The 27965-nt window shown below is 46.2% G+C and overlaps 1 protein-coding gene across 1 annotated transcript in view; it reads left to right on the top strand.

The window, feature by feature from the left end:
• The window catches only part of LOC138296319 (amine sulfotransferase-like), a 325216-nt gene that overhangs the window by 54142 nt on the left and 243109 nt on the right, over nucleotides 1–27965 (top strand). Inside the window, exon 2 of the mRNA XM_069235355.1 lies at nucleotides 18790–18963. Coding sequence (XP_069091456.1) covers nucleotides 18807–18963 — 157 coding nt within the window. The 5' untranslated portion in view covers nucleotides 18790–18806. The remainder of the gene's footprint in view (nucleotides 1–18789; nucleotides 18964–27965) is intronic.

The raw sequence follows: 27965 nt of genomic DNA, 5'->3' as shown, positions 1-27965 counted from the left end.
GTAAATATCTACTGTTTGCTGCTAGTAGAGAATTTCGTAATTTAACATAGTTTCAATATTCATATGAACGTACAAATTGTTGCTTTGTATAACTAGCTAGTGGTGCATGGGTGCAGGCAGTGTCACAGAATTAAACACTCAGAATATCACACGAGCAGTTGCTGTTCCGGCATCAACAGCTTATTTGAAGGAGTTGCCCCTCATTTCCGTGGAGCTTGCACGTGGTAATGAGAAAAACTCCTCTGCTGCTGAACATGCTCCTATTATGGAAGCATATACTGGGGTTAGTTGGACCCCTAAGTAGCGTATTGACCTAGGAAATTCCCCACTGTCGATCATCCTGACAAAAAAAAAAATGTAATTGTCACCAGAGTTTTTCACTCCTTTTCATGTATATTTGATGCACTTGGTTAGGGGTCTGGTGTGGCTTTAAAAAAACACTATGATTTTTTGATTGATGGATTGTGGGCAAGCGATGCACATATGCATGACATATTGTTAGTTCATACTTTTGTTCATTTAGTGTTTAGTTGATTTGTGTCAGAACTTGCAGGTTTTATTCCTTCTCAACACTGAATCCTGATGATGGACTTGCAGACCAGTTGTGCCATCTGAGACCGAAACGTTGACAGTTTGTCCTCTTTAACATCACTGCTCACACCTCATGATGCTCCAGTCCTCTTCTAGAACAGTTAGAATATAATGATTTGAAGCACATGGACTATGGATTTGTGAACGTGTACAGTTAAGAGGATTTTCACGCTGCCCTAGATTCCTAGGTTGAATGGATGTTATTAACATACAGGGATAATGAGGTGGCACCAGTGTTGTTATACTGATCTACTGTTGTATATAATATTTATATTTGTATTGTAATTATGTACAATGGAAATGGTGTTATGATGATGCATTCTCTATACATATATTACTGTTCATAACAATATGTCCTTGGTACAATACATGGATGATTTACTGATGTTGTATAGTTGGATCATATTAATGGCCAGTATAATACTGAGTTGAGCATAAATATTTCCTCCAGGAACATATGTAGATGATATTACCCAGTTCCTTGGAGGAAGATTGGGTTGCCCTGTCATACAAAGAATACCAGGGGACTTCAGCACCATTTGTACCACGACTGCAGTGAGAAAGTGAAACATAGCTCTTGGTCTGCCACTGCAACCTAGTCAGGCAACTCTTAAACTGCCAACTCAACATGGCAAGCAAACCCTTTTGGCAAGTTCAATACTGCCTTTTTAATATTTATAAGTCACTTCGAAGGTAAGCATTAAAACCCACAAGACAGGGTGCAAAATATTAAAAAGGACATGTTTTTACACGTTCCAACAGTGAAAACTCACCATTGTTACTTTCACTGTAGCAAGACAGGTATTCCCACCAGCTAACATTAAGTTATTCTAGCTAACCGCTAAGTGCTAACTTCCATTTAGGACCACCAAATATTGTACTTCAATGTATCAAATTTATTGTTAATTTAAACCTGACATAGTGCTAAAGTCAGATTTAAAGTAACTCTTAATATAAAGGTGACTTCAAAACGTTGCAGCATTTTGCCCTAAAGTTCTAGTATCCGTTTCCGATTAACTTCAGCAGTTTTTACCTGAGACAGCCTGCTGCCCTCCCCCCAGGAGGTGTGAATAGAGCTCAGGAAAGGGGAACAATAGGCTTGTTGGTGCGAGGTGATGTGACCTGCGCCTGACAGGATGACCAGTTGGCCAAGCTTCATAGGGCCAGCTGCCTGTTAAAGGCAAATGCAAATTTACTTTAGCCTGCCCTCTCCTTTGTCTAATAAGATAAACTGGCATCTCTTCCAGAGGGTTTTTAAGAGGAGCTACTCATTAAACTAAAAACAAACCTCAGTGGTATGCCCATAGTTCTGACTAAGGGAAGGAAGATTGTGAGTTCTTGTTTTTGGGTAGAGAGATGCGTTGTGAGATTGTCCACTGCCAGAGAGATGCAGTGTGGATTTTTTAGTGCCAATGCCCCAAAAAGTGATGCAAGAGTGGGCAGAGTTTCCCGTGGAAATAGTCCCCTTGTTGGCTAGGGAGTACTCCACACCTTCAAACGTGAAACTGGCATAAAAGCAGCACTCCTGGGTACCAGCCACAGAATACTACTGGACTTGGAAAGAACAGAAGGACTGCACCTGCTTAACCTGTGGACTCAGAAAGAAAGGCTGCACCAAAGAAAGACTGTACCTGCTGAACCAAGACTGGATATCAGAAGGAGAGGACTCCTTCTGCTATTATTGTTTTGGAGAGGGACTCCAAGGGCTGGGCCTGCTCCCACGTGTGCCAGGGACCAGTGAGTAGACACCAAAGGCCTGTTGCTAACCTCCTGTGCAGCTCCAGAAAAACAAAAGCTAAAGAGGTCCTGTATCAGCAAAGTGCCCAGCAAAGTGCCCCGCTGATCAGTTAAAACTGGTCTTGTTCTAGACCCCATTGGTGGAGCCATGGAGAGTGAGTCCAAGCCCCAAAGAGGTACTCCCCAGGCCCTGGACCCTTGGCAGATGCTAGATTTTACTATTTCTCCTTAAAAGGTACTGCAGTATGTGAGCCTATTGACTATTGTTGCTCAACTCCTTGTCAATATCAAAGCTTTCCTGGTCTGCTGACTGCACTCGCTGTAAAGTTTTGCTAGTTTGTAGATTCCCCCATTGAGAATCATGGCTCATACTGGATTGTGGGACTTCACCTGTCCACTGAATGTTGAGCCCAATGCCGAGTCCATGCTCCAGAGGACCCCACTGATGAGCCTGTTGATGAGAAAAAGAACCAGAAATGTTCTAAGTGGAAAGGTAAAAGTTTGATTGGTACGAACCGTGGTTCATGCATCTGACTGCAGTTTCAGGCTGACTAGGCTACATCATGGTCAGCCTGAAACTTTGAAATGGGCCCAGACCCTTGCATTGGAGGCTTATAGATTACTGCTACTAGTGAAAAGCAGTAATTTATGAAACTTTTTGAGTTAATTGCAGTGATTTCTGAAAACATTAAAAAAATCATAAATCAATGATCCCTTCATCAGATTTTTGTCATTTTGGTGTTTGTTAAAAATAAAAATATATACTGTTTATATATATTAGAGTTGACATTTTATTGTATCCTGTCACCTACTTTTTAACTGTTCTGGCACTAATACATGATTTACACTTGTTTTCCTTTGGGTTAAGCCTGACTGCTCTGTGGCACAGCCGCCCAGGACTTGGCTAAGGTTTTTTTTTAACTCTGTTTTTATTAAGTTTATATTGTCAGAACCAACAAACACAACACAGTGCATAGTAACATGAGACACCACAGATATTTTCTCTGATAACAGATTTCTTACAAAGTCAGAAATGTGTGTCAACAGTAATTGAAGCAGTAGAGTTTCCCATCGGCCCCCCTACATGGTAGTACCCTTATGAAACCAATTCATATGCAAAATATGAGTACCAGAGTTTCCACATAGCCACAGTTGGTTAACCCCATCATATCATTCATGTGCAAACCCCATTAGTCAATCATCAGTATCTGAGCTCCTCTCGGAGCTTAATTTGTCTGTGACAGTGAAACACTCCAATAAGTTTCCCCATGTGACCAAATCAGTTAGTGCCCCCTCATCCTTACGTGCTATCCGCATATGTTGTTCCTCTGTCGCTCCTCATTCCTGGATATCTTGCATCCAACAATCAATGGATGGGCTCCTAGTGCTCATCCAGCTTATGGCCACCCTACGCTTAGCCAGTTTATTTGAGACTTTCCTTCACTGTGGTTGCTTCACCGCTCTTAATAGGCATGTCAATGGCGTTACTTATTTACCCAAACACATGTCCTCCTCAACCTTCCCAACCACATCCTGCCAGAACTGCTGCACCTCCATACAGGACCAAGCCAGGTGTAGGAAGCAGGCACCTAGCTTTCTCCCCTAGTTGAATCAATCTAGTTGAGACAATCAGGCATGATATAAGTACGGTGTACAAAATAAAAATGTAGGAGATTAAATCTATTATTACATGGGAGCGTGCACATAAGTGACAAGGCCTTAGCCCAATCAGTGTCTTCCACTGGATCCCCTAGCTCCGGCTCCCAAGCTCTCCGCGCCACACATACCACACCTGGCTGATCCCCCCAAAGGGCTTTATAAAACAAGGTCATTAAATGACCCCCATCCCCACCAATTTATCAGCCCATTCAATACCTTTGAAAACGGCGGGGCGGCTGGGAAAGCACACCAGATCTCCAGCACAACACTTTCCACCTTGGCATATTGCAGGAATTGGCCCGGTCCCAAACCAAATGTGTTCTGTGCTTCCTGAAAGGATTTAAACTCCTCATTGGGGAAAAAATCCCCTGCCACAAGACATCTCCCGCTCTCCAGCTCTCCATAGATATGTAATTGTAAATATCACAGAAGGGAGCCAAGTCCCATATCTTAAGTTCCCATTCAAAAGGGGCAAGGCGAAGCACCCTCTTAACGGCCTGCTCCCAGATCCATGCAGTATTTCTTATCAGGTATGGAACAGCTGTCTCCGACTGACCACCTTTCATCAGTATGTGTGCTAGCGTGTTATTTCCCGTCCTTCCTTCAAATAGTCACTTTTCACAGCTATCCGACTCAGTCATCCACTTTGCAGCATGTTGCAAGTGCTCAGCATAGTACTAACCCTAATATTAGGGATAGTCAACCCCCGTCCTCTAAATCCCTTTGCAGTTTGGACAGTGCCACTCTACTGCGGTGCCCAGCCTACACCAGTGAGATTAGCAAGCTATCCAAACGATTAAATAGCCAAGGGATTAATGAAAACAAAGAATTTTGTACTAGGTACAGACACATCGGAAGAAACACCATCTTTGCAATAGCCGCACTTCCCATTACAGAGCGAGGCAGTCTGTTCCAGAACAAGACCAAGCGCTCAAGTTCTGTTACTACTCTTTCCATGTTACATGTCTCATGTGCCGCTGGAGTGGGGATAACCCATATGGCCAAGAATCTTAAACTCTTCAATTCCCACTACCAGTAATTTATCCAGTTGTTTGCCACGGAGCATCGCCAGAGGAAACAGGAGCGACTTATGCGTATTCACCCTGAGTTCCGATATGACCCCAAACTCATCCAACAACCGCAACAACAGGGGCACCGAAACACACAGCGACCAAAGGTATACCAAAGCATCACCTGCCTGTAATGAAATGATGTGGGTGATAAGTTCCACTTGAATGTCCTACGGGGCCAACTCCCCACGTAACCATGCTGCCAGCGGCTCCAACGCTAAAGCAGAGGAGTGGTGATAATGGACGCCCCTGTCTGGTTCCCCTGCCAACCACCCAGGACTCCGAGAGTTCCCCTCCCACCTGAATTAGTACTGTAGGTGCATTATAAGGCAAGAAAACCCACGCACAAAATAGGGTGCCAAACCCCATTCTCCATAGTACCGCTATGAGAAAGCTCCACTCCACCGTATCACAGGCCTTTTCTAGGTCTAACAACACTAGCGCCTCTACATCCATGATTTCATGCAAAACATGAACCAAATGACGTAGGTTAAAAGTCATACTATGGCCAGATATAAAACCGCATTGGTCTTCATGTACTAATCCCCGAACTACTCTATGCAGCCTAGTAGCCAATATCTTACAAAGGATCTTAACATCACTGTTCAACATTGTGAGTGGTCGATAGGAAGAGGGGTCAGTCTAATCACCTCCAGGCTTGAGCATGAGACAAACAATACCTTGGTGCAAGGATGCCTTGCACGTGGGCTTCTTCAAATACTGCCAATAATTTTTCTTGCAGGAGGGGGGAGTACGATTGGTAAAGCTCAGCAGGAAATCCTTCCCGCCTCCCCCCTAAGAGTCTTAGATTTAGACAATGCCTCCACTGCTGCACCCACTTCCTCTGTAGTTATCTCAGCATCCAAGTCTCTCCTACTCTCAAGGTCCAGCTGTGGGAGCCACAGCTGCCACAGAAACTCTCCCAGCTACTCATCTGACACCAGTGGGCTAGCGCATGACTCTGCCAGAACTGTTAAAATATCCTTGCGATTGGTAATCTGTACACTTGCAGCATTCCGTATGTGCAAGATGGGGAAGGGGACTCCACTTCACGCTGTAGGATCCATGCCAGCAACCTGCCGGATTTGTCCCCCTCCCTGTGTAGCCACTGTCTATATGATGTGTTAGCTTATCCAGTGTCTTCCAACACCTACTGACTTCCCTATGCAATCGAAGCTGCTCTCTATCTGCCTCCCTCTTTAGAAGGGTCTGGTATTGTATATCCGTTGACTTCCCCTCCCATTTTTTGAGATCCTGTTCCATATGTCTGCGCATCCCACTGGTGGTGCCTATACACACACCTCTCAGAAGAGCTTTCATTGCCTCCCACTCCATCCTTCTGGATGCCATGTTACCCCAGTTCATGTACACGTAGTCCTTAATTACAACTGTCATTTTTTCACAACACGCAGCATCTGTCAGAAAATCTGGCAGCATGCGCCAGCTACGTGTCACCCGCCTTCCGAACCCCATTCCAGCTGCATCAATACTGGGGCATGATTAGATAAAAACCTCCCCAAATGTGTTATATCCAATACGTGTTATGCATCTTAGAGTGGCATGTGAATTCTCTTCTCTCCGGGTGCAGTCCCCTCCATCTGTCTCATAATCCTAAATTGTGCATGACTACTGTAACGATCCCGTCATCAACGGTTTAGTGCTCTGTTTAGAAGGGTGATGATCTTTCTCACCGTCCAATATACAATTGTAGTCTCCGGCCCACACAATAGGAGAACTCACACCAACCTCTAGCCCACCTGCTACATTGTTGTAGAAGCAATGATCATCTGTGTTAGGTGCATAAGTATTGAGTATAGTAAGGGGCGCACCATCCAACGTACCCTGTAGTAGCATATACCGCCCCTCAACATCAGCTTCGCTGTAAACATGCTTAAATGGAATCCCTGGCGTAACCCACATTGCCACTTCCCTGATAAAAGAGGAAAAAGACGAGGAGAATAATTGGCCCTGCCATTTCTTAGCAAGCTTCTGGGATTCCTCCTCCACCATATGTTTTTCCTGTAAACAGGCTATTTGAATCTTATGCTGCTGCAGAAAGGAATGTACTCTATATCGCGCTGTGTAGTCTTTCAGCCCCCTGACATTCCATGTCAGCATATTAAACTGTCAACCAATGATAATATTGTGTATTTTTACATCCGCTGTCAACATCTCCCAGCCTCCCCTCCTTTGCAGGAGAGAAGCAGACTGACTACCTATCTGATATCTCATATACAAGTATGCACTGTTGATGTAACCAATGAACATATGCAGCATGCACTTACTAAACAATTCCCAACCCCCTTCCCATCCCGGATGAACAGTAAAACAAATTCATCATAGCATACTCTAGATCCATATGTGTAAATGCAGCCAGGACAACAGCCTAAAACCCCAATATCCCAGTTACTAAATCCTACCACAACAGTGGAGGTAAACTCCCCCCACCCCGTATGCTAAATACACCGTGCCTGTATTTCTAATCTATCATGTTCCAAAAAAGGCAGTACCCCCTGCCATATAATGTGGACGCAAGGAGTGCCCTATCTTTTCAGATCCACTACAAACCCACTACCCATTACTTCAGATGCAATAAGCATTTGACATAATAACATGCCCGGTGTATGAAAGGCTCTCTTAAGAAGAATAAAGTTAACTGGCATTGGACATCGTCTCCACTCCAAAGTCAGGCGCCTGAGTCGGTCCGGCAGACTGGCGGGGGGAACCACTGCCACTGTACCATCCTGTTGAATTTCAGTTCTGCTGTTGTCGCTTCCCCCCTGCCCTATGTAGCCACCCATCCAGCCCTCCTTATGTTTCCTCTAATCTGTGCATCCAAACCAGACATCGGACCGGCAGCAGAGCGGGCCCGACCAGACCTACTCGGCACAACTTTATCCCACATTTCCAGCCATTTCTAGACCTCCTCCAGGTGGTCAAAAAAGTGGGATTTACCTCCTGAGAGCACCTTTAAGCACGTCGGGTACAATAACACGTATCGTATGTTCATGGCACGAAGCTTGGCCTTCACCTCCATAAATCCCTTCCTCGATGTCTGCACCTTGTTTGTATAATCTGGATATATTTAAATTCTATAGTTTTCAAAAACAGCATTATCCGTTTGTCTGCCCGTCCATAGGATACAGTCTCGATCTCTGTAATTCAGAATACGAGCAATAATAGCTCTCGGAGGGGCACCAGGCCAAGGAGGTGCAACCAGCGCCCTGTGGGCACGCACCACCACAAAAACGCCGGACAACCCGACAGGCTGCAGCACATCCCTGATCCATCGCTCCACGAAGACCTCCACTTTGGAACCCTCAGCACGCTCCGGGAACCCAAGAAGGCGTACATTATTATGTCTGGACCTACCCTTTAAGTCCTCCAGTCTCGTCTTTAAGAGCCCCAGATTTTGAGATGGCCTGCACCATCTGCTTCCATAGAGTGTCAACCTCTGTCTGTAACTCCAACATGAACCCCTGTGCTACTTTGACCTTATCAGATACCTTCTGGAGGCCTGCCTGGAGAAGGTTCACCTCCACAGCCACTGTCTCTATTTTCCCCTCAAGGGCAACCCTCAAGCCCTGAATTGCTGCTAGATGTTCAGCGTGAGAGAGTTCCTTTGCAGTGACTGACATGTACAGGTCATCCCTGGACTCACCCAGTTATGTCTGGTGCTGTGGTAATGTAGTGGAAGTGGTGTATTATACTATGATGGTCCCCTGCGGCTAGGCCGTCTGCCTTTGCCACCCCATCTCACCACCTACCAGGGGGAAATGGGATGACGAGGGGCGCCACCACTGCACCCGCTCTGTAGCACCAAGGTCAAAGTTCTCTTGGAATGCGTCTCTCCACAGTCAATTCAAATCCAAGCTCAGTGCCCAATAGAGACACCAACAGTGGGCAGGAAGGCAGCATCCAGCTCTAGGTCCGTTGAGCCTGCCAATGGTCCACTACTTCACATGGTTCCACTAATTTTCCACGAAACAATTGAACTCTGCTTCAAAATAGTGTATGGTCCAGGATTAGTGCCATTGGTGTTCAGCGACGTCCATGCCACCACTGGTCTGCTCCTTCCCCAGAGTCTCAATCACAGGGCCACCCGTTCCGCTCCAAGCGGCGAGTCTCAGCTTCCTCTCCGTCACCTTGCCGGGCTGCAGTCCGCCCCGCAGAGCCACACCTCAGCAGGCCCAGTGCGACGAAGCGCCAGCCAGCCCGACTTCCAGCCCAGGCCCCCTCTCTGCCCGCGCCACACCACAGGTCAAACTCGTCAACAAGGCCCTGCACACAGGCCACTGGTCTCATCCGCCCGGGGCCAACTAGGATAAAGGACATGGGGGCAAGGCATTCCCCAGCCCGGGCAATGCAGTCCACTTTTCAGGCCTGCACTCAGGCCTGACTGGCAGCACGGGTCAGGATCACCAGGGCAGCCCCCGGTCCCACCTCACCGCCGCACCAGCCAGCCACACCATCCACGTGTGGTCCGACCAGGGCAGCAGGCCAGCCGGGGGAGGCGGAGAGGCTGCTCACCCAACTCTCTCCCAGGCCTCTGAACACCACGCGGCCCGGGCCAGCCACACTCGCCTCCGGGAGCCCCCAATATCTCCAGATTGGGGATTCCAAGCAGCCGCAAGGGTCGGGACACCCATCCCCACCTAGGGAGGCACTCAACTCCCCAGGCACGTCAGTATAACTGCAGGATCAGGCCGGGGTGGCAGAGGGCTTCCTAGAAGCATGTCCTACTGCCCATCTTGCTTGGCCACGTCCCCCTTGCTCTTGGCTAAGATGTAAATCAAAGTAACCTATCTGGACCTGAGGCAGAATAGAGACATTATTGCTTAGTAATGTCTCACAACTATCCTAACTGGAACCCACTATCTCACGTAACCCGGAAAGGCAGTTTTACTAACATACAGTATCAATACCCTCTGACAACATGGCTATAGATTGCGGGCCTGATTTCGAGTTTGGCAGATGGGTTACACTATCATAAACTTGATGGATATCCTGTCCACCTTATTTCAAGTATAATATATATAATGTGACTTTTAAGAAAGTGGACTGGATGTACACCATGTTTGGATGGATTACTAGTGCTCAAACATTAAATCATGTCCTTAGTACTTAGAACTCATACCCTTTTGGATCGTCTAAGGCATAGGCAAGCACCTACAATTTGTGACGATTCAAAGAGCTCCAAAAGGTATATCTAAGTTCCCAAGCAATTTTGAAACATACATGTGTAAATGTACGGTGTTCAGGTATTTCTAGATAGGCCTCTTTTGTCTATCAATAGGGTTGCAGAGTCTCTGCATGGTGGAGTCCATGAATATGAGGATAACATTCTCTTAAAAGTCCGCTATTTCTGGTAGTGCATGCATCGCATGCATATTACCTTTGAAGTATGGGCAACCAATGATGAAAAGATGTCTAATCTTTCAGACTCTTTAAGGAAACTAGAATCTCTGCCTCTCCAATCTCTAAGCCCAAGTGTAATATTTTACTCAACTTGTTCCCTTCATGTGAATTCATCCTAGACCCATCTAGTTCATGCTATCACACACCACAAGCATACATTAAACACACAGTGGGCCATTAAAAAAAATCCCTTTGGCATCAAAAGAGAGCCAAAACATTGGCACCACCATCATTTAAAGGAAAGTTAAGGAACCTATTAGAAATTGGGTTTCTGGTTGACTGGGGTGTGAGCCCAGGTCAAGCAGCAACCAGAACCCTACTCAAGGTAAGGCACAATCAGACCCCAGATTAACATGTGCTCATCCTCTGGTAGCTTGGCACAAAGTAGTCAGGCTTAACCTGGAAGCAATGTATGATACGTCGGTTCTGAGATGCGGCAAGGCTGCGATGCGAGGTCCTGATGCATACACGTGGAGGATCTTGTCGACAGGGCTTACAATACTAAGAACAGTGTTGAGAATGTGTGGCACAGTCAAGACAACGAGTGGATTTCGATCCACGCCGTGGAGGGGATGTGGAGGTTCTGCATCATAATAGAGAAATGTGAGGACCTTGTTCTGGGGAAAGCGCTGCACAGTGGTTCTGAAGGCGATACACTGGTCCCAAGTCGCTGCAATGGGAGTCTGTTGAATTGGTTCTGACCCATGCAGTAGTGGTGATGTGCCAGCTTCTGTTCCATGCAACAGCGGCACTGCATTGGTTCTGCTCCCTTAGCAGACGATAAATTGTCCTGCTGTAGCAAGTACCTCAGGTCAACTTCCAGGGGTCCAGGACTGGGGTGGCACCCGAGTAGACAAGTAGACTCACAGATGGCAGAGTCCAGGTGCTGAAGCAGGGTGGTTTGAAGTCTTTGTGTCCCTGAAACATCAGATCAAGATGACAGCCAACTAGCTCTCAGAGTCTCTCCTTGGGTTCTGGGTTGGAGAGATGCAGGTCTAGTCCTTCTCACTCCCAGGCAAGAGGGTAGCAAGCACAATTCAGCACAGCAAAGGGCAAATCCAGCAAAACCGCAGTCCAGCAGAGTGGCAGGCTTACAGGAGCAAAGCCGTCCTTCTTCCTGGCAGAGTATCCAGAAGTTCATAAGTGTACTGAAGTGGTGGTGTCTGAAGTCCAGTATTTATACTTCGGTGCCCTGGTGCTTTAAGGTGGGAGAAGCTTCTAGACAGTGGCTTTAAATTGCAAGGAATACCCTTCCTTCCCTGCCCCAGCTCCAAGATGCCTGGAATTACAATACAGGGCTGTTAAGCCCTTTGTACATGGACAGGCAGTCTATTCAGGTGTAAGCGAGGCTGTGTTCAGCTCCTCCCTTCCACCCTGCCAAAGGACTTGGACTTAGACTTGGACTTACCAACAGGTTTATTTAGCCAGGTCGAAATGACAGTAGGAACTGCACACACAGTCTCTGCAGTGGCAGTCCTGAGACATGTTTAAATGGCTATTTACGTGGGTGGCACAATCAGTGTTACAGGCCCACTAGTAGCATTTAATTTACAGGCTCTGAGCACATGAAGTGTACTTTACTAGGGACTTATATGTAAATTAAAGATTCCAGTTGGGTGATAAGCTATCACTACAATGTTCACTACAATGTTTTAAGAAAAAATCACATGCACTTTAGCACTGGATAGCAGAGGTAAAGTGCTCGGAGTCCTACGGCCAACAAAAATAGGTTGGACGTAAATGGAGGAGGAGAGGCAAAAGGTTTGGGGGAAGACCACCCTAAGGCTGACAGGTCCAACAGACCTCCTCTATACAGTTTGTCTGTAGCACTGTTTTCAGTTCTTGAAATCAGACATGGAATTCAGACATCAGTATTGAAATATCTTGACTTGATGCAGACCTCCGTTATAAAATCCAGGCATACTTATGCGTGCATCTTCCGTAATAGATGCATGAGACAAGATGATATAAATGTAAGCAGTTCAATATAGGGACTGTGAGTAAGGGCATATTACTGATACTTCTTATATTCTGATATATGCGGTTACTCCTTTACTGCACATATTGGAATTATGAGCTTCATGATGTGATCGCTCCAAGTGCCCCAGATATATTATGCTAGTTCAAAACTGCCAAATTTAGCAAGAGGAAATACCCCGGGAAAATACAGCGACATGCGCATTTCGGTGGGGACAGCAAATCCACAAGTTATGCCATATTCTGCAGTCAAAGGTTCTCATAGTTGATAATAATTGAACTTGTTAAACACCTTGGAGTAATTTTTTATTGCATGGGATGAATATTTCACAATAACAATGGCACTCCTAATGTCGCCCTAAGAATGGGGAAATTTGGATAGAGAGAATTGGAGATCACGTGCAACCGGAACTCTTTTTAAAATGCAGAAACCTAATGTGAAGTGCGCTCTACAGTTGAGTACCTCTCATCAGTCTTTAACAGTGCAACATTGTGTATTCTCCTGACACCTTGTTTAATAGTGAGAGGTTAGATTAAGATGTATGATGCCATTCCCTACTTATACAAACATTTGCATTGCCTTCCTGGTTTGTCCAGCCTGCAGTTTTGTTCCTTTACTATCCAGGCAAGTATATAATGGCTCATAGACTGTTTTGGGGAGACAGAAGCACTTTATAAACGCATGCAACAGGGTGACAGATTATGGAAGACTTTTATGGTCTGCCCTTGGAAATCCATGCGGCTTGCCAAGACCCCTAGGCCTGGCAAGCATTATGCACGTTTTGGCATGTGAAGCCAAGGTAGAGGCACTGAGATCTGGATTGGCCCTTATCACTAAAAAGTGGAGTGGCGCTCCAAAGCGATCCAAAGCCTGACAGATATTAGGTGTGGAATGAGCAGGCTCAGAGAGGTAGTTCTGACGCCTGACGTATCCCCCACCACTCGGACCCCTGTCTTCATGGTCAGGTTCAGTACATGCATTAGAAATCTATGTTTGTTCCATTTCTGGCTTCTGTCTACAGTGGCTTGTAAAAGTCAGCAGCGAACAGCACCCCACCACCTCCCATGCTTTCTCTCCTGATCACTACTGTAGCACTAGCAGTGATGGCAGAGAACAGGCGGAAGGATGCAGCACTCTGGTTTCATCTCTGCCTTGTTTTTTTTTCTATGCCTTGCTTATCTTCTGGAGACAAACATCACTAGTTTATCGTTTCAACCAAAATGCCTAATTTATATTTGTGGGATTCATAACAGTTTTAGGGCCAGATGTAGCAAACTTTTGCGAGTCGCAAATGGCCCGATTCGCAATTTGCGACCCCGCAAAATCGGAAATGGGATGCAAAAATCCCATTTCCGACTCGCAAAATGCGATGCGAGCCGTTACCGACTCGCAAAATTTGCGACCCCATTTTGCGACCCGCAAATAGGAAGTCGCAATTTGCGAGTCGCAAACGATATGCAATAGCAAGTCGCAAATTGCGAATAGTCGCAAAAAGCCCAGTTTGCACTTCCAATTTACCACTAACTCAGAGCAGGTGGTAACCATTACCAAAGTATAAAAGGAGACCCAGAAGGCATCTGGGTCACTCAAGATGGCGGAGATATACCTGATAGCAGTGAGGAGGAGCGCCAACGCCGCACAGCAGAGGAGGAGCAGGAGCCAGAGACAGGAGAAGATTTACAGAACAAGGCAGACACTCTTCCAGCAAACTGAGGAGGAAATTTATGACAAATATAGACTTAGCAGCACAGCTATACTAGATTTAATAGATTTACTCAAACCACAGCTTGAACGCCAGACTGTGCGCGGCTGCGCCATCCCTACGCATGTGCAAGTGCTATGTTCACTGCACCTCTTGGCCTCGGGTAGTTATCAGGGGTTCATTGCTGTGGCAGGTGGGGTATCCCAAAGTGCACTCTCACGGTTCTTTAGGGCATTCCTAGATGCCTTACTCACACACATGTCCCGATACATATACCTACCCAGGAATGAGGCAGAAATCAACACCACCAAGTTGGATTTCTACTGGATTGCCAACTTCCCCCATGTCATAGGGTGTGTAGATGGGACACATATACAAATATGCCCTCCTGCAAACTTGGATTATCTGTTCCGCAGTATGAAGTGTACCCACTCACTCAATATTCAGGTGGTATGTGACGCTCATTTTATCATCACTGACATGGTTGCCAAATTTCCAGGCAGTACTCATGACTCCTACATTTTTAGGCACAGTGGGATACACCAACGACTGGAACGTGGGGAGTTTGGAGATGGATACCTCCTAGGTAGAGCTGAATACACCTTGAAGACATGCACACAGGTCAATGTGCAAACCACCCATGCCTTGCTAACATTGTATGTTTTGTGCCAAACAAGTGACAGTGCATATGCACTACGTCCATGGATACTGACTCCATACTTAACACCCAGCAATGATTGCGAGAGGCGATACAACAGAGCACATAAGAGGACCAGGAACATGATAGAACGAACCTTCGGACTCCTGAAAGCAAGGTTCAGATGCCTCCACCGAAGTGGAGGTGCCCTCCAGTATACCCCAATAACGGCTTTCAAAATAGTTGTTGCATGCGCTATACTGCACAACATTGCCACCAGACGTGGGCTACCTCTCACCCCTGAAGAACCAGATTCTGAGGATGAAGAGCAAGAGCAACCACATCGCATCATGGGGATAGGAGCATCGCAAATCAAGGCAGACTGAGACGGGAACACATTGCAAACCAATACTTTGGAAGGTACGTGCAAACTTTTACCATACTCACCAATATAACAAAGAGTCCATGTGTTAAGTGGAAAGAACAAGTGATTTAATAAGTGCAAATAACAAAACTATACACAATAGAAACAGTTCAGGGGCTTCAATAGTCCACCTGGCATGGGACACATTGACGTCATGTGCCCCAACCCCAAGGACAGTGTGGAGCTCACACCCTACGGCGGGGTCGGCCAGCCTGGCTGGTACTAGGGGGGCTCAGCAGTGCTCTGCATTGTGCTTCCACTACGTAGCACCCTGGTGTCACTGGCAGAGACACTGCTGACAGTGGAGCCCTCCTCACTGTCCTGTGGCGTGTCGCCTGTGCCCCTGGCCACCTGCCGTGCCTCCATGAGGTCCATTGCATGGCTGAGACGGCCCAGTCCCCGTGCCACATCACCCGCAAAGTGGCCCATGTCCACCTGGAGGCTGACTGTGCGCCTAGACAGCCCTGTTGTGTTGACAGCCAGCCTAACTATAGAGGAGGCCATCCTGTCCAGGCGTTGCAGCAGCTGGCGGTCCCTGCACTGTGCACTGTCACTCTGCGTTAGCTGTCCTGCCACTAGTTGGCGCATAGACAGTGCAAGGTCACACGTGTTGTTACCGATCACCTGCAATTCCGAATGTACCTGCTGCATACTGAGGGCATGATTGCATTCAAAGCGCTGCAATACCCCACTAATCCTCCTTAATTGTTGGTTTTGCAGGCGCTGACCCCGTAGCAGTTGGGCCTCTGTTGGTGATGTGGAAGCATGCCCTGACTCTGCCTGCTGCTCTGCTGTTGATATCCTTCGTCGCCTGCGAAGCGGTGGAGGCCCTGTATTGTCTGCCGTGGCACTCTGGCTCGTACCTGGTGCAGGCTCACACACCACTGTTGCAACAGGTGTTTCCTGAGAGGGCATGGTGTTGGTGGTGTAGGCAGCAGTGGTGGCTGGTCCTGTTGTCTCCTGTGTGTGCTGGCTGACCATTGGCCCCTGGCTGCCTGGGCTGGTGGGGGTGTCTTGTGGGAGACCTGTGGGACATAGGGAACACACTGTCAGTGTCTACTGTCTGTTATCAACTTCCTAATAAACAATTGCCTATGAACTGCCTACTTGACTACATTGCCCATAATGCATCATTCTGGTGTTTGCTTCTCTGAAATGGAGCTATCTTGGTTGTGCATGCCCCTGTGTACAAGGTGGGTGGGGGTATGGCATTAATGAGGGTACATGCATGTCACATGGTACTCACCAGTTGATGGTCCTGGCTCAGAGGTGTCCAGATCTCCCATCCCGCTTACAGCCTCAGGCTCTAGGGTCTCTTCTTTCCTCCAGGGGTGTGGGTGGTGGTACCGTCGATGGTCCCCCTCTTGTGCCTCTCAGTTCCCGGAGCCGCTCTGCCACCCTCTCCTTGGTCCGGGAGCGGAGGTCATACCACCTTTTCTTCAGTTCTTCCACACTCCGGTGGCTGACCCACAGGGAGTTTACCTTGTCCTGGATCTCCTGCCAAATTCTTTTCTTCTCTGTGTCTGGCACGGTGAGGGCTGCCCTGCCAAACAGCTCGTCATGGTGCTGACAGCACTCATCAGTCAGCACCTCCAACTCTTTTTCAGCAAACTTTAGCTTCCTTTTCCTAGGAGTGTCAGCCATGGTTGCAGGAGCTCTGTTTGTTTGCTGTGCTGCAGTTGAAATGGGTGTGGTCCTCCCTTCTCCCAGGTGTATTTGTAAACTTCCTGGCTCTGATGTCATCATCATGTGCCAGGAAGTGTTTTCCTGAGTGTTCTGAAATGTTTTCCAGAGTGTTCTGCAGCACCTGCATTCAATTTTCAGCACAGTCGCAATTTGCGACACCCACTCGCAAAAAGCGACCTCGCAAACAGCGGACTCGCTATCTGCGGTGCGACTCCGTGTGCGAGTCGCAAATTGTCCTCGCACTTTCTACCTGCATTGCAGTTAGCGACTCGCAAATTGCAAGTCGCAAATACTCGCAATTTGCGAGTCGCTATTTTTAACCTACCTACATCTGGCCCTTAATGTTTTGAAGCCAGACAAGTGAAACCTTATGAAAGCTTCCTAGTGGAGAAAGAGTTTACTTTGATTAATCTTCAGTCCTCGGACGCTCTGTGATAGTTACCAGCACACACATGCCTTAGTGCCAAAATTCCAGTCATTTCGTAAACTCTTATACGAGTCAAGAACAATCAATAATGTTTTTCATCAGACACCTCATTGTGGAGGCTTTGGCTCACTAGTAAAGTGAGTGCATTAGAAAAAGGTTCCAGTAGGGGAAAGCTACTTTTTTGAAAATATTTGGTAATTATATAAGAGAAATAGATTTCCTTTGCAACAAAGCAGCCTTCAAAGCCTGAAAGTTTACTAAATTATTTGTCTCTTGTTAGAAATGTGCTAGCTGCTCAATGCTGCACAATGGATTCATGATCATTGTGATAATCGTTACAAAAGTATTTTGTTTATATTACAGCACAGATACCTACTCACAATATCCACAAATAGAAAAGAAAGCAACTCCCAAAAAGAAATGATACATGCTTGAGACACCTCTTTTTTGGCGTACCTGAATTTAACGTAGGTTTTAGCTTGGTGTAGGTCACATTCTCCAGGAAGACCTTAAACACACTGCGGTCTCCTCGTAAATAAGGCCAGAGAAGCACTTGCCTTGTCCATGATGCGCTAAACAGTGAATAACAAGCGTAGCGATGCCCTGGATGGTGTGCACAAACAATTCACCTGTGGGCAGCAATGTCAGATCAAAAACTAGGGTCTGTGATCATTAACGGATGCAGATGGAATTTTCTACCACATAAAATCTGTTTATGTGGTGGATTTTCTGCATTATTTAGTTTAGTGTTTGTGGTGGGGACATGGGTGTTGCCAAGCAAGTAGTAGGTCTCTGGTCATTGGAAGGTATTGAACAACCACAAAGGACCTCATCAAGAGTTATTTGTAATCTACTACCAGCTCAGTAATGGAAGTTGCCAGCCCATCAGAATTTGGAGTACAGTGGAAACATCACAGACCTGCACAGTTTCCCCCAAGGCATCCACGGTTCAAAGTAGCCAAAATCTTTGGTTGAAATTCTGACCAGGAAAGAGGAAAAGCAGGGCATCAAATTTTGAATCTCCCTTTCCTTGGTTATTCCCCATTTCTTAGTTTAACTTCAGATACCATACGACCTCTAGAAATACCGGTCCGGTTGCCAGCTTCTCCTGGGGACAGAATTACAGTAGTCATCAAAAGGATCCTCATATGAGGGCCAGTGTATTAATTTTATATTCACTTAAGTTCTTTTCCACCCCAATTACACTTCCTACGTTCTCCTCTTAAAATGTTACAAAAAGTGTTAATAGGGTGGATGTAGGATATCTACTAAAATTGCTGTGGGAATCCTATGATGAGATGATTTCGGACCTATTTCTGAATCACACCACTAGAAAGCTCTCACCCTCAGCATATGAGAACAGTCTATTTGACGATTTGAAAAACAGACTTAATCTAGCTGTCTTTACTATCTACTACATAATATCTGTCTATTATTTTTAGTTTGTCATTTGTTTCCAGTTTCAGGCACTCTGATAATGGCTGAAATTGTACCTGTAGCAGAAGATCCTTTCCTCTGCCAATATAAAGGATTCACTTTCGTAAAGGATGCTTTTACTCCAGAAGACATAGATTTGTTGGAGAAATTTGAAGTAAGAGGCAGCGATATATTCCAAGTTGCATATCCAAAGTCTGGTAAGTGTTTATGTGTTTTGCCTAAAACTGTATCACATTCTTCACTCAAATAACTCTTTGTGGTAGCTGTGTTAGACATTCTCCATGCCAGGTGTACAAAAATGCGTTTGAAAGTGATGTAAGCTCCTCAGCTGAAAAATGTTTTATTTATTGTAGAAAGATAGTGAACAAAAATATAAACCTGACATTATTTAGGTTACTTATTCCTGCTACTGGTGTCTTGTCATGTGCCCCCTTCACTCAGTTTTCATGCCCCATGCAAAAGGTTTCCATGAGATATCATTCATTCTTCCTCCCTATCAACAGAAACAGCCACTTGTTAACTCTCAGCCTCCTATTTTATAGTGTCAGACTCTGTCTTACTCCTGAAGTTCTACGACATCTCTCTCATGTGACAGTTCGGGACCCGATTCCTTCATTAGAAGCTAAACATGTGGTTAAAGCCCCGATCTCTGTAGGTCATATAATATTTATATTCAGGAGAATGGCACAAAATCCCCAGATATGTCAGATAAAATATAAAAAAGAGAAACAACATAAATGAAGAACAAGGTTGGTCGAAGCCCCACACATACTCTTTGGGCCTTATTACAGCCTTAACGGAGGGGTTTCCTCCATCAAAAATGTGGCGGATATCTCATCCCTCGTATTATGATCCCATTATATTCAATGGAGATTGTAATTTGGTGGATGGGATATCTGTCACATTTGTGATGGAGGACACCCCTCTGACACGGTCGTTATAAGGCCCTATGTCTCCCCTGTGCATTAATCAGAACACATGTTTCTTTTCGGAGGTTACTTGTGAAGAAATACAGCACTTAATTGAGATACTTCATCAGACCAATTGTCCACCTGCCTACAAGACCCCTACCCATGAACATTTATAAAAGACCATATGAAAGTTCTAGCCCTTCTCCTAACACGCCTGGGAAGCATCCTTGCGCAGCAGAGGCAAATGTGTAAGGAGCTTAAAAAATCTTGTGTTTTCCTTTGGCTGAATAAGGCTACTCTGTATGAGGAAGAAACCAAAAAAATATAAACTGATCACTTACATTCTCTTTCGACACAAACTACTAATACTCGAGAAGTCTGCAACCACACAAATGAGTGAGTATGTAGAACCAAATACATACCAGGAGGACAAACAGTCAGGGTTTAGATTGGGTAATAGCATGGAGATGGCTGTATGTGCAATTCTCTATATTAAATTCGGGCCAGGGAGACAGTTTTACTGATGCTCCTAGATTTTTTTACAGTCTTCAGCACATTGGCCACCAGATCATGAAAAGAAGTGTTGGGAACGTTTGAGATTATCGGAAAAAAGGGGAAATCGATTTGTATCTTACCTACATGAAAGAATGGAAAAAGAACGTGGAGGAGAAATGTTGCAAAGTTGGTGGAGTGCATTGTGCCACAAGGCTCATTCTTATCTCTAGTCTCTTTTAAACTGTAAATGAATCCTGTACACAGTCTTCTGCAGCAACTGAAGGTAGATTGTTAGAACAATACACATTATTTGTACAGACATTCACAAACCATTCATAACATTTAGGCGCGGATGGGAGCCAGTTATTTTAGGACAAACATGTTAAAGGCAAGAGATCCTGGTTATACTTCATAACAGAGTCACGGCAAACAATCCAAGCTTTGAAGTTGTAGGAATAAAAATGAAAGATTAAGTCAGAACGTTAGCAATGATATTCCGTAGCCAGGTAAATACAAACATTGCTTTGAGCTATCTCTAAAAAATCCTCCAAGCAAATAAAACTACTTCTGGAGTAGACACTACATGCAGTGATAGCCTGACATTCACATTTAAGTTACAATACTGCAGATGGTTACTTAATTGTAGGGAAAAATCTAAAACCAGTAGCCTTCAAAATGCAGTGTCCGGTGTAGTGTCCTGCTGGATAAGTTCTAGTGTTTTGCCAGCCACTCGGCTGAGGGCTGGCCTTCCATCTACACCCCACACCCACCCAACACAGACATCACCGGTCAGGTGACGCTGCCAATAAAAAGGGCCGGGCGCACGTGCCCAAGGCAGTTACTAGCACCATGCCACTGTGTCTGCGTGACTTCTTTTAGTAGCATGAGGGCCTAGGGCCCCCAACACTACATTGGCGACGAGTGGGTACAGCAACCCCACGTGGTCGCAGACAACTACTTCTGCGTTGGTCGTGGAGGGAACAAGACAGTGACCCTGTGGAGAGACAGGTATTGCCGTGAGCCCTGAATAGATGAGGGAAATGGGAGCGCCATCCGCCACTCCTCCGAGCATGAGGTGAGCCCGGGGGCACCCTCCACATCGAGCAACACGGCCCGCAGCGCTAGGGAAGGCTGCCATGACGCGGGAGGGAGAAAATGGTGCTGCCACGCACCACAGGAAAAAACTAATGCAGTAATGCCCAAGGCCGCCCACCTTTGAAAATGCTCATGGTCAAAAGCACGGCCCGTAGGGTGTGGGAAGGCTGCCGGGGCCACGCATAATGTGCACATATGGTGCTGTTACACACCGTGAAGAACTGAGGGGCACCAAGCAATGCCGGGGCCAGTCGCCCCTGCCCCCAAGAAAAGAATGCGGTGCACAGTGTGTGCCATGCTGCTGCGGCCGCGGTTTAATGAAATAGTGCGATCGTGCACCAAGAATAAAGAAAATGCCCGGGGACGTTTTCCCCTGTTTGTTTGAAATAATGGTGCTGATGCGCACCGAAGAAGGAATGCCCAGGCCGCCCCCACCTCAAAATTGCCGCCAACACGGCCCGCAGCATCAAGGAAGGCTGCTGCAGCCAAAACGAAGCAGAAGGTGCAATGGTGCAGACACGCACCGAAACAAACTAAACAGAATGGTGCAAACACGTGCCAAAGTTCTAAAATGCCAAGGGGATGCTCGCAGCACAGGCCTGCGACGGCCGGCACCAACAATGCCGACCCCCACAGCAAGTGCCCGCATCGTCACCAGGAGGCTATGTGTGCAAAAGGAAAAGCTAAAGGTGCTGCCACGCACTGGGAATAAAACAATTTTTGAACTGCCCAAGAGGGTCCCCACAGCAAGAGTGTGCCTTTCTTCACAAGGCTGTATCTACAAAAGAACTACAATAAAAGAATAAAAATGCACTTACCTGCAGCCCCCACTCCAGCCTCACGAACTCCTCTCGCAGCATGGCTCCTCCAGTGTTTGACTTCAAAGAAACGAGGCCGGTAGGAAGAAAGACTGTCTTCAACCTGAAAAGAAATGCAACAGTGGCATCCAGTGGCCAAAGTGGGTATTGCACTCTGTTTCTGTTTAAAAGGAAAGCAAGCATGGAAGAAGGCAAGTCCACAGCAGCACCCCCAGAAAGTGACTGCTCCAAGACCAGCAGCGCGGCCGCAGACGGAAGCGGCGCAGAAGATTGAAGCGGCGCGTACAACGCTGCACAGGGAAGGAGAAGACTGCAGCTGCTCCGGCCAAGCTGCACCGATGAGAAATGGACGTAAGTGCCTCGTGAGGCGTGAGGAGAGCACACATAGCCTGTGCAGCCCCTGGCGGGCATCAGCCGTCACCACCGAAGGAACGCCACATGTCCCAGCAGTGATGGACATCACCGCAGGACAAGGAAGAGACATGCCAGGTGTTAACAAAGGACGCCCGGAAGAAGAAAAAAGAGACTATGTCACAGTTGCGCAGAGAGCTACGCCACTGAAACGTTACGACACGGGCAATGCCTGCGAAGATGGAGAGAGCACAGAGAGCGTGACGTAACGCACGGGACAAGAGGCCGTGCCAGCCGGCCTTACTGCGACACAAGATGGCCACCGTTGGCCCATCACACAGCAGGTCATCAGAAGCGACCAACCCTGCAAAGCACGCCCAGGTTCAAGCAGGACCCACTGCCGAGAAGGCACTGCCTTGAGGTGCAAGCACTGCGCCCTCAAGTGAAGTGGAGGCGGAAAAGAAAGTGACCCACCGTCACTGCCCTGCAACGGGCCAGAGACTAATCAAGGAGTGTCCTCCCCCACACTGCCTCAAGACAGAGTTAGCAGCAACTCACAACAGGCAAGAGGAGAGTCGCACACCCTGAGTGGCACAACGCCACCACTGCAACACGGGGAAGAGCCCCTAGTCCTTGCACAGGACAGGACCTTCGAAAGGTCCACACAAAAGGAAGACAGGTGGCCAGACGCCACAACGAAGGAGAAGAAAGCGTGGCGCAGCGCCACACTATGAAGGAAGAAAGGAGATTGTGTGACATCCCTGTCACACTGCAACACCTGACGATCACAGAAGAACAAGAGCAGAAGATCAACAGGGTGGAGAGATGGAGGACTCCTGCCACAAAGCAAGAGTGCACCCACAGACAAGACAGCCACCGGGGTGATGTGACGTCACTGGAGACATCTTAGCGGAAGTACCAAATGTAAGACCCCATGCGCGAACTGCGTACTTGCCCCACGCTTCACAGTGTGACCGTCCAAGCCACCTGTCACCGGCTGCTTAAAGCAGATGGCTTCACAGCTAGCTTCTGCACATGAGGAAAAGAAAGACTGCACTAGCTATGGCAAAGTCCCTCCAGTCACCCTCACTCCAGCAACATTACTCGTCGTCCAGGTCTCTGAATGGCAAGCACCATCATTGCTATGTGCATCACGGTATCCATCAAAGGAGCAGTTAAACAACCAGACTGGAGTCCTAGACCGTTGCTTTGATGCTCTGAAGAACCAGTCAACCAATGATCACCTGCTCACCCTGCCTGTATCCTGCTCTTGGTGGCAAGAGCAAGTTGTGACCTAGACTCATCTACCCCTGTGATTGCACGAGTGACTAGGAAGTGGCTCCTAGGAGGTCTTGCAGCTGCCCTGATGTGGCACACAAGCAGCCCTAGCGCAGACCACAAGCAGTCCCGTGGCAACCTAGACAAGGGCCTCCCAAGAGCGAGAGAGGACTTGACATTGCCCCACCGATGAAGTCAAGGAGACAGCAAGGCTGTGCAATGGAGACTCTAACAGGTCACAGCACACGAAAACTGATTTCAGTGAATGAATACAACACCAACAAGACATCCTCCTGGCAACATGAGAGACAATTTCCCTGAGACCATCTGAGAGCCTACCTACACCGTGTCCATGTTGGCAAGTGCCCTGAGTACAAAACATCTACCCTTGTGGTTGCACAAATGACTTGACCGTGGCTCCTGTTGGAGAGCCTGCAGCAGCCTGCAGATGGCCCACACGCAGCCCAGCACAGTCCACGCCAATCCTGTGGCAAACCCATTGAAAAGGCCTCAAGGAAGTTCCAGAGTGAAGAATCCACAAACGAGAGGTGGTCTGGAAGCAGCTCCGCCAACAAACTGTCAGATTGTACAAAGGCTTCAGAGGAGGACTTCACACCATCACAGATGTCATCCGTCTTCGAGGGATTGGCCTTCATGAAGCCAGGATGTCTCAACAAGCATATTCACAGCGGACTCCACCACCGCTCTTGATGCACCCAATTCGAATGACGCACCCAATTTGAATTATACGCCCAATTCAAACAAACTGAACTGTAAACACAACCAGCCTTGCCACAAGTGCCCATAGGACTGAACCACAGTGCATCAGTGGACACTTCCACACAGTGTTCGTGTCCGGCTGTACCTGGTTAAATCATGGACTTGTGCGGAAGTGTCCGAGTGCTCCCAGCTGCACCTGTCCCCTGCAATACTGCGGCCGAGGGACTGATGGTGGTGTTTTTGTTACTGTGTTTTATTTTACAGGTTGAACTTTGTTTTGCTCCTCAATAAGGTTTTGGAGGAATGTAGTGTGCTGCTGGACACGTTCTAGTGTTTTGCCAGCTACTCGGCTGAGGGCTGGCCTTCCATCTACACCCCACACCCACCCAACACAGGCGTCACCGGTCAGGTGACCCTGCCAATAAAAAGGGCCAGGCGCACGTGCCCAGGGCAGTTACTAGCACTATGCCACTGTGTCTGCGTGACTTCTTTTAGTAGCATGAGGGCCTGGGGCCCCCAACACTACATCCGGGGCAGTACAAAACACCCGTGAGACAGAACACCGCCCCTGTTCTCTGTGAAATGTACTAACTGCTGTCACATGAGAAGATTCATTTCAAAATCCACAAAGTAGTCTATGGTGAATTCTTTGCATGTTTAAAAACATGATAGCAATTCAGAATCCAAACACAAAGCAATTCAGAATCCAAACACGAACCTTTGATCTAGAGTTATGATGTAGATGGATTAACAAATGCAGGAAGAAGGACCTTTTAGAAACAAGCAAGCTCACTGTAATATTCTATAGTGGAACTTCAAATGAATGTTTCCTAATGGTTAAGTAATTTACGTAGGGCAGTGCTTAACTGCCCAGGAGCAGGGAAGTGCATTACAAATCTAATTCATTGATTGAATGAAGAAAGGCCTGAGCTCACGGATAAATTTCCAATAAGCTATAGGAATTGCCATTTGGGTGTGTCTAATAGCATCCAGCTACAGAGCTCCCCATTCAGCCAGTCTCTGCACTTATAACACAGGCTCTACTGTGGCTACAGTAATGTCATTGATGATGACCATGCTGATGTAAAATGGAATGTCACGTGAAAGGAATATGTCCTTTCCCACAAAGATGAGCCAGGCTCTGGACACAGATCCATCAATCTCCCATTTAGGACTTCACCAGAGGTTGAAAGGTACCCTAACCTCCAGGCTAAACCAGCGGGAGGCACCCTACATGACAAATAGCCAGTGCGTTTCAGCAAACGCCTTCTACCGGGCCAACCTTCCCCCAGTACACAATACTATTTATACTGCCCTACCTATAGTTATCTTCAGCTACTGGGTAACTACATTACACTGATCCATATCATCACATCTGCCATTTTTATCCCTCGGTTTTTATTATCGCACATGTATGCAAACTTCCATCTTCCACCCAAGTATTGTGCTTACAGATTAATATCAACAAAAGGCAATCCGTGGAAGAATAAAAAAAAAATCATATTCAGTTTTCCCCCAGCACTATTTTTTCTATTGCATTTCTTATCATATGAAGTGTCACGCACAAACAGTACGAAAACCTTTTTTCTCTTTTCCATTTTTACCACATAAAGTGTCCCAGTGCAAAAATAGTGCAATTCTCACAAATGACTAGAAGCATTTTATCCTCAAGCTTAATCCATTTAAAGTGCATTTCTCAATTTCCACATTACAACATGCCCCGTGAATATACTTTGATCTAATTTTTCCGATGTATGATTCATAAAAGCCATCTCAACATTTCCATACATAAGGGCAAGGGAAATATAGTCCCCCTCTGATAGCACCTCTGGCTCATTGCAACATGCCCAATAAATACAAATTTATCACACATTTCCTATCCATAACTCATAAGAAGCATCTCATAACGTCATAGATGTATTCTATACATAAGGGCAAGAAAAACATAAAACCTCTCTAGTAGCATTTGTGGCTCATTTCCATTAGTGTAAACATCATAAATCTGGGTGTGAGGTAGTTTTTAAAATACTATATTCCTCCTCATGGGAAACTGATTCAGAAATTCAGTGTCAATATCAATGATGTCATCACACATGTACATTGAGTTCCTCGTCCAGATTGTGACCCCAAGGTTTCCTGGAAGACAATTATATAATCATCTTTGATTCATACTTCCTCAGCTTTCGTTCATGGCCCCCAACCTGTGGGTGCGGTTTGATATGTTTAACCTCATAGTATCTAAAACTAGTTAAGTCTCTAATGTGTACATCCCAAAATATTTGGCCATCGGATAGCTCCTATCCTGGTTTTTATGGCTCTTATTTGCTGTAAAATCCAGGTTTTCACTCTGTCAAGGGCACTCCCAACATATTTAATTTGACACCCACATTCCAGTATGCAAACCACAAATTCTGTATTGCACATTATACTTTCAGTAATGTCTCTAGTTCCACCTTCAAATGTTTCATGCTTTTTTTTGTTCGTTACATAAAGACAAGCCTTGCATTTGTAACATTTCCAAAATCCATTGTTTTTACTACCCAACCAATCAACTTTCTCTTTAGGCACATGCATGGTATTTATGAACATATTACTCAGCGATCTTGCTTTTTCATGTGTGGCATCAGGGTGTGAACTGAGTTTATCCTTTAAGTGTTCCTCATGTTGAGGGTGGCCCAATTATTTTCCAGAATTGATCTTATCTGTTGATGCTGGTTATTATACTCCGTGAGAAATCTGATTTGGGGCTTGTTATCATCTTGATTTATGCATGCATTGGGGATTCCCATTTATTCGTTCTGTATAACTGATTGTCCCTTCTCTGCGAATGTACATGTTCCTAAGCCTTGAGAAGAATTTTCCTAGGATACCCACTCTTTAAGAATCTCACAATCATCATGTTTGCCTCTTTCTCAAACTCTTTATTGGATGAGCAGATTCATCAGGTTCTTAACAATTGACTACAGGAGATACTCCACTTCAGTGCTTTGGGATGCCAACTGTTGCAGGCAATGTTGAATTACTTGTGGTCTTCTTGCCAAAAATCAGTGATTTCAACTTATCATTCTCCACATATAGAGCTACATCAAGATAGCCACTTCATTTCCATTCCTTCAACATTGATTCCTCTCCATCCCAGATTATAAACAGATTGTCAATTAAATGCACCCATATTTTTCTCTGTATGTAATTATGATGTTTCCGCCCTTATCGGAAGGTTTGATATTACTAGATCTGTTCTTTCATAGATTGTTCAATTCATGCACATAGAACCTTATCATGTGCATGTACCATGGTATAACATGAATTTACCGTGGTATACCGCGGCACACTATATAACTAAGTATTTTGAATATTATAACTGTAACTATACTTACACTGTTCACGCAAACTAACAAAAATTACCATTTAAACTAAATAATCTACTTTCCTGCCACATTACATCTACATCAGTTAAAACACTTTCACGCTATGTCTGTTTCAATTACCACACTCCACTGTAGGCCACTACATTCTGTACCACTCCACTCT

The sequence above is a fragment of the Pleurodeles waltl genome, chromosome 5 (assembly GCF_031143425.1).
Source record: "Pleurodeles waltl isolate 20211129_DDA chromosome 5, aPleWal1.hap1.20221129, whole genome shotgun sequence".
NCBI lineage: Eukaryota > Metazoa > Chordata > Amphibia > Caudata > Salamandridae > Pleurodeles > Pleurodeles waltl.
Note: the sequence above shows the minus strand (reverse complement) of the source record. Positions and strands in the feature narration are given on the sequence as shown.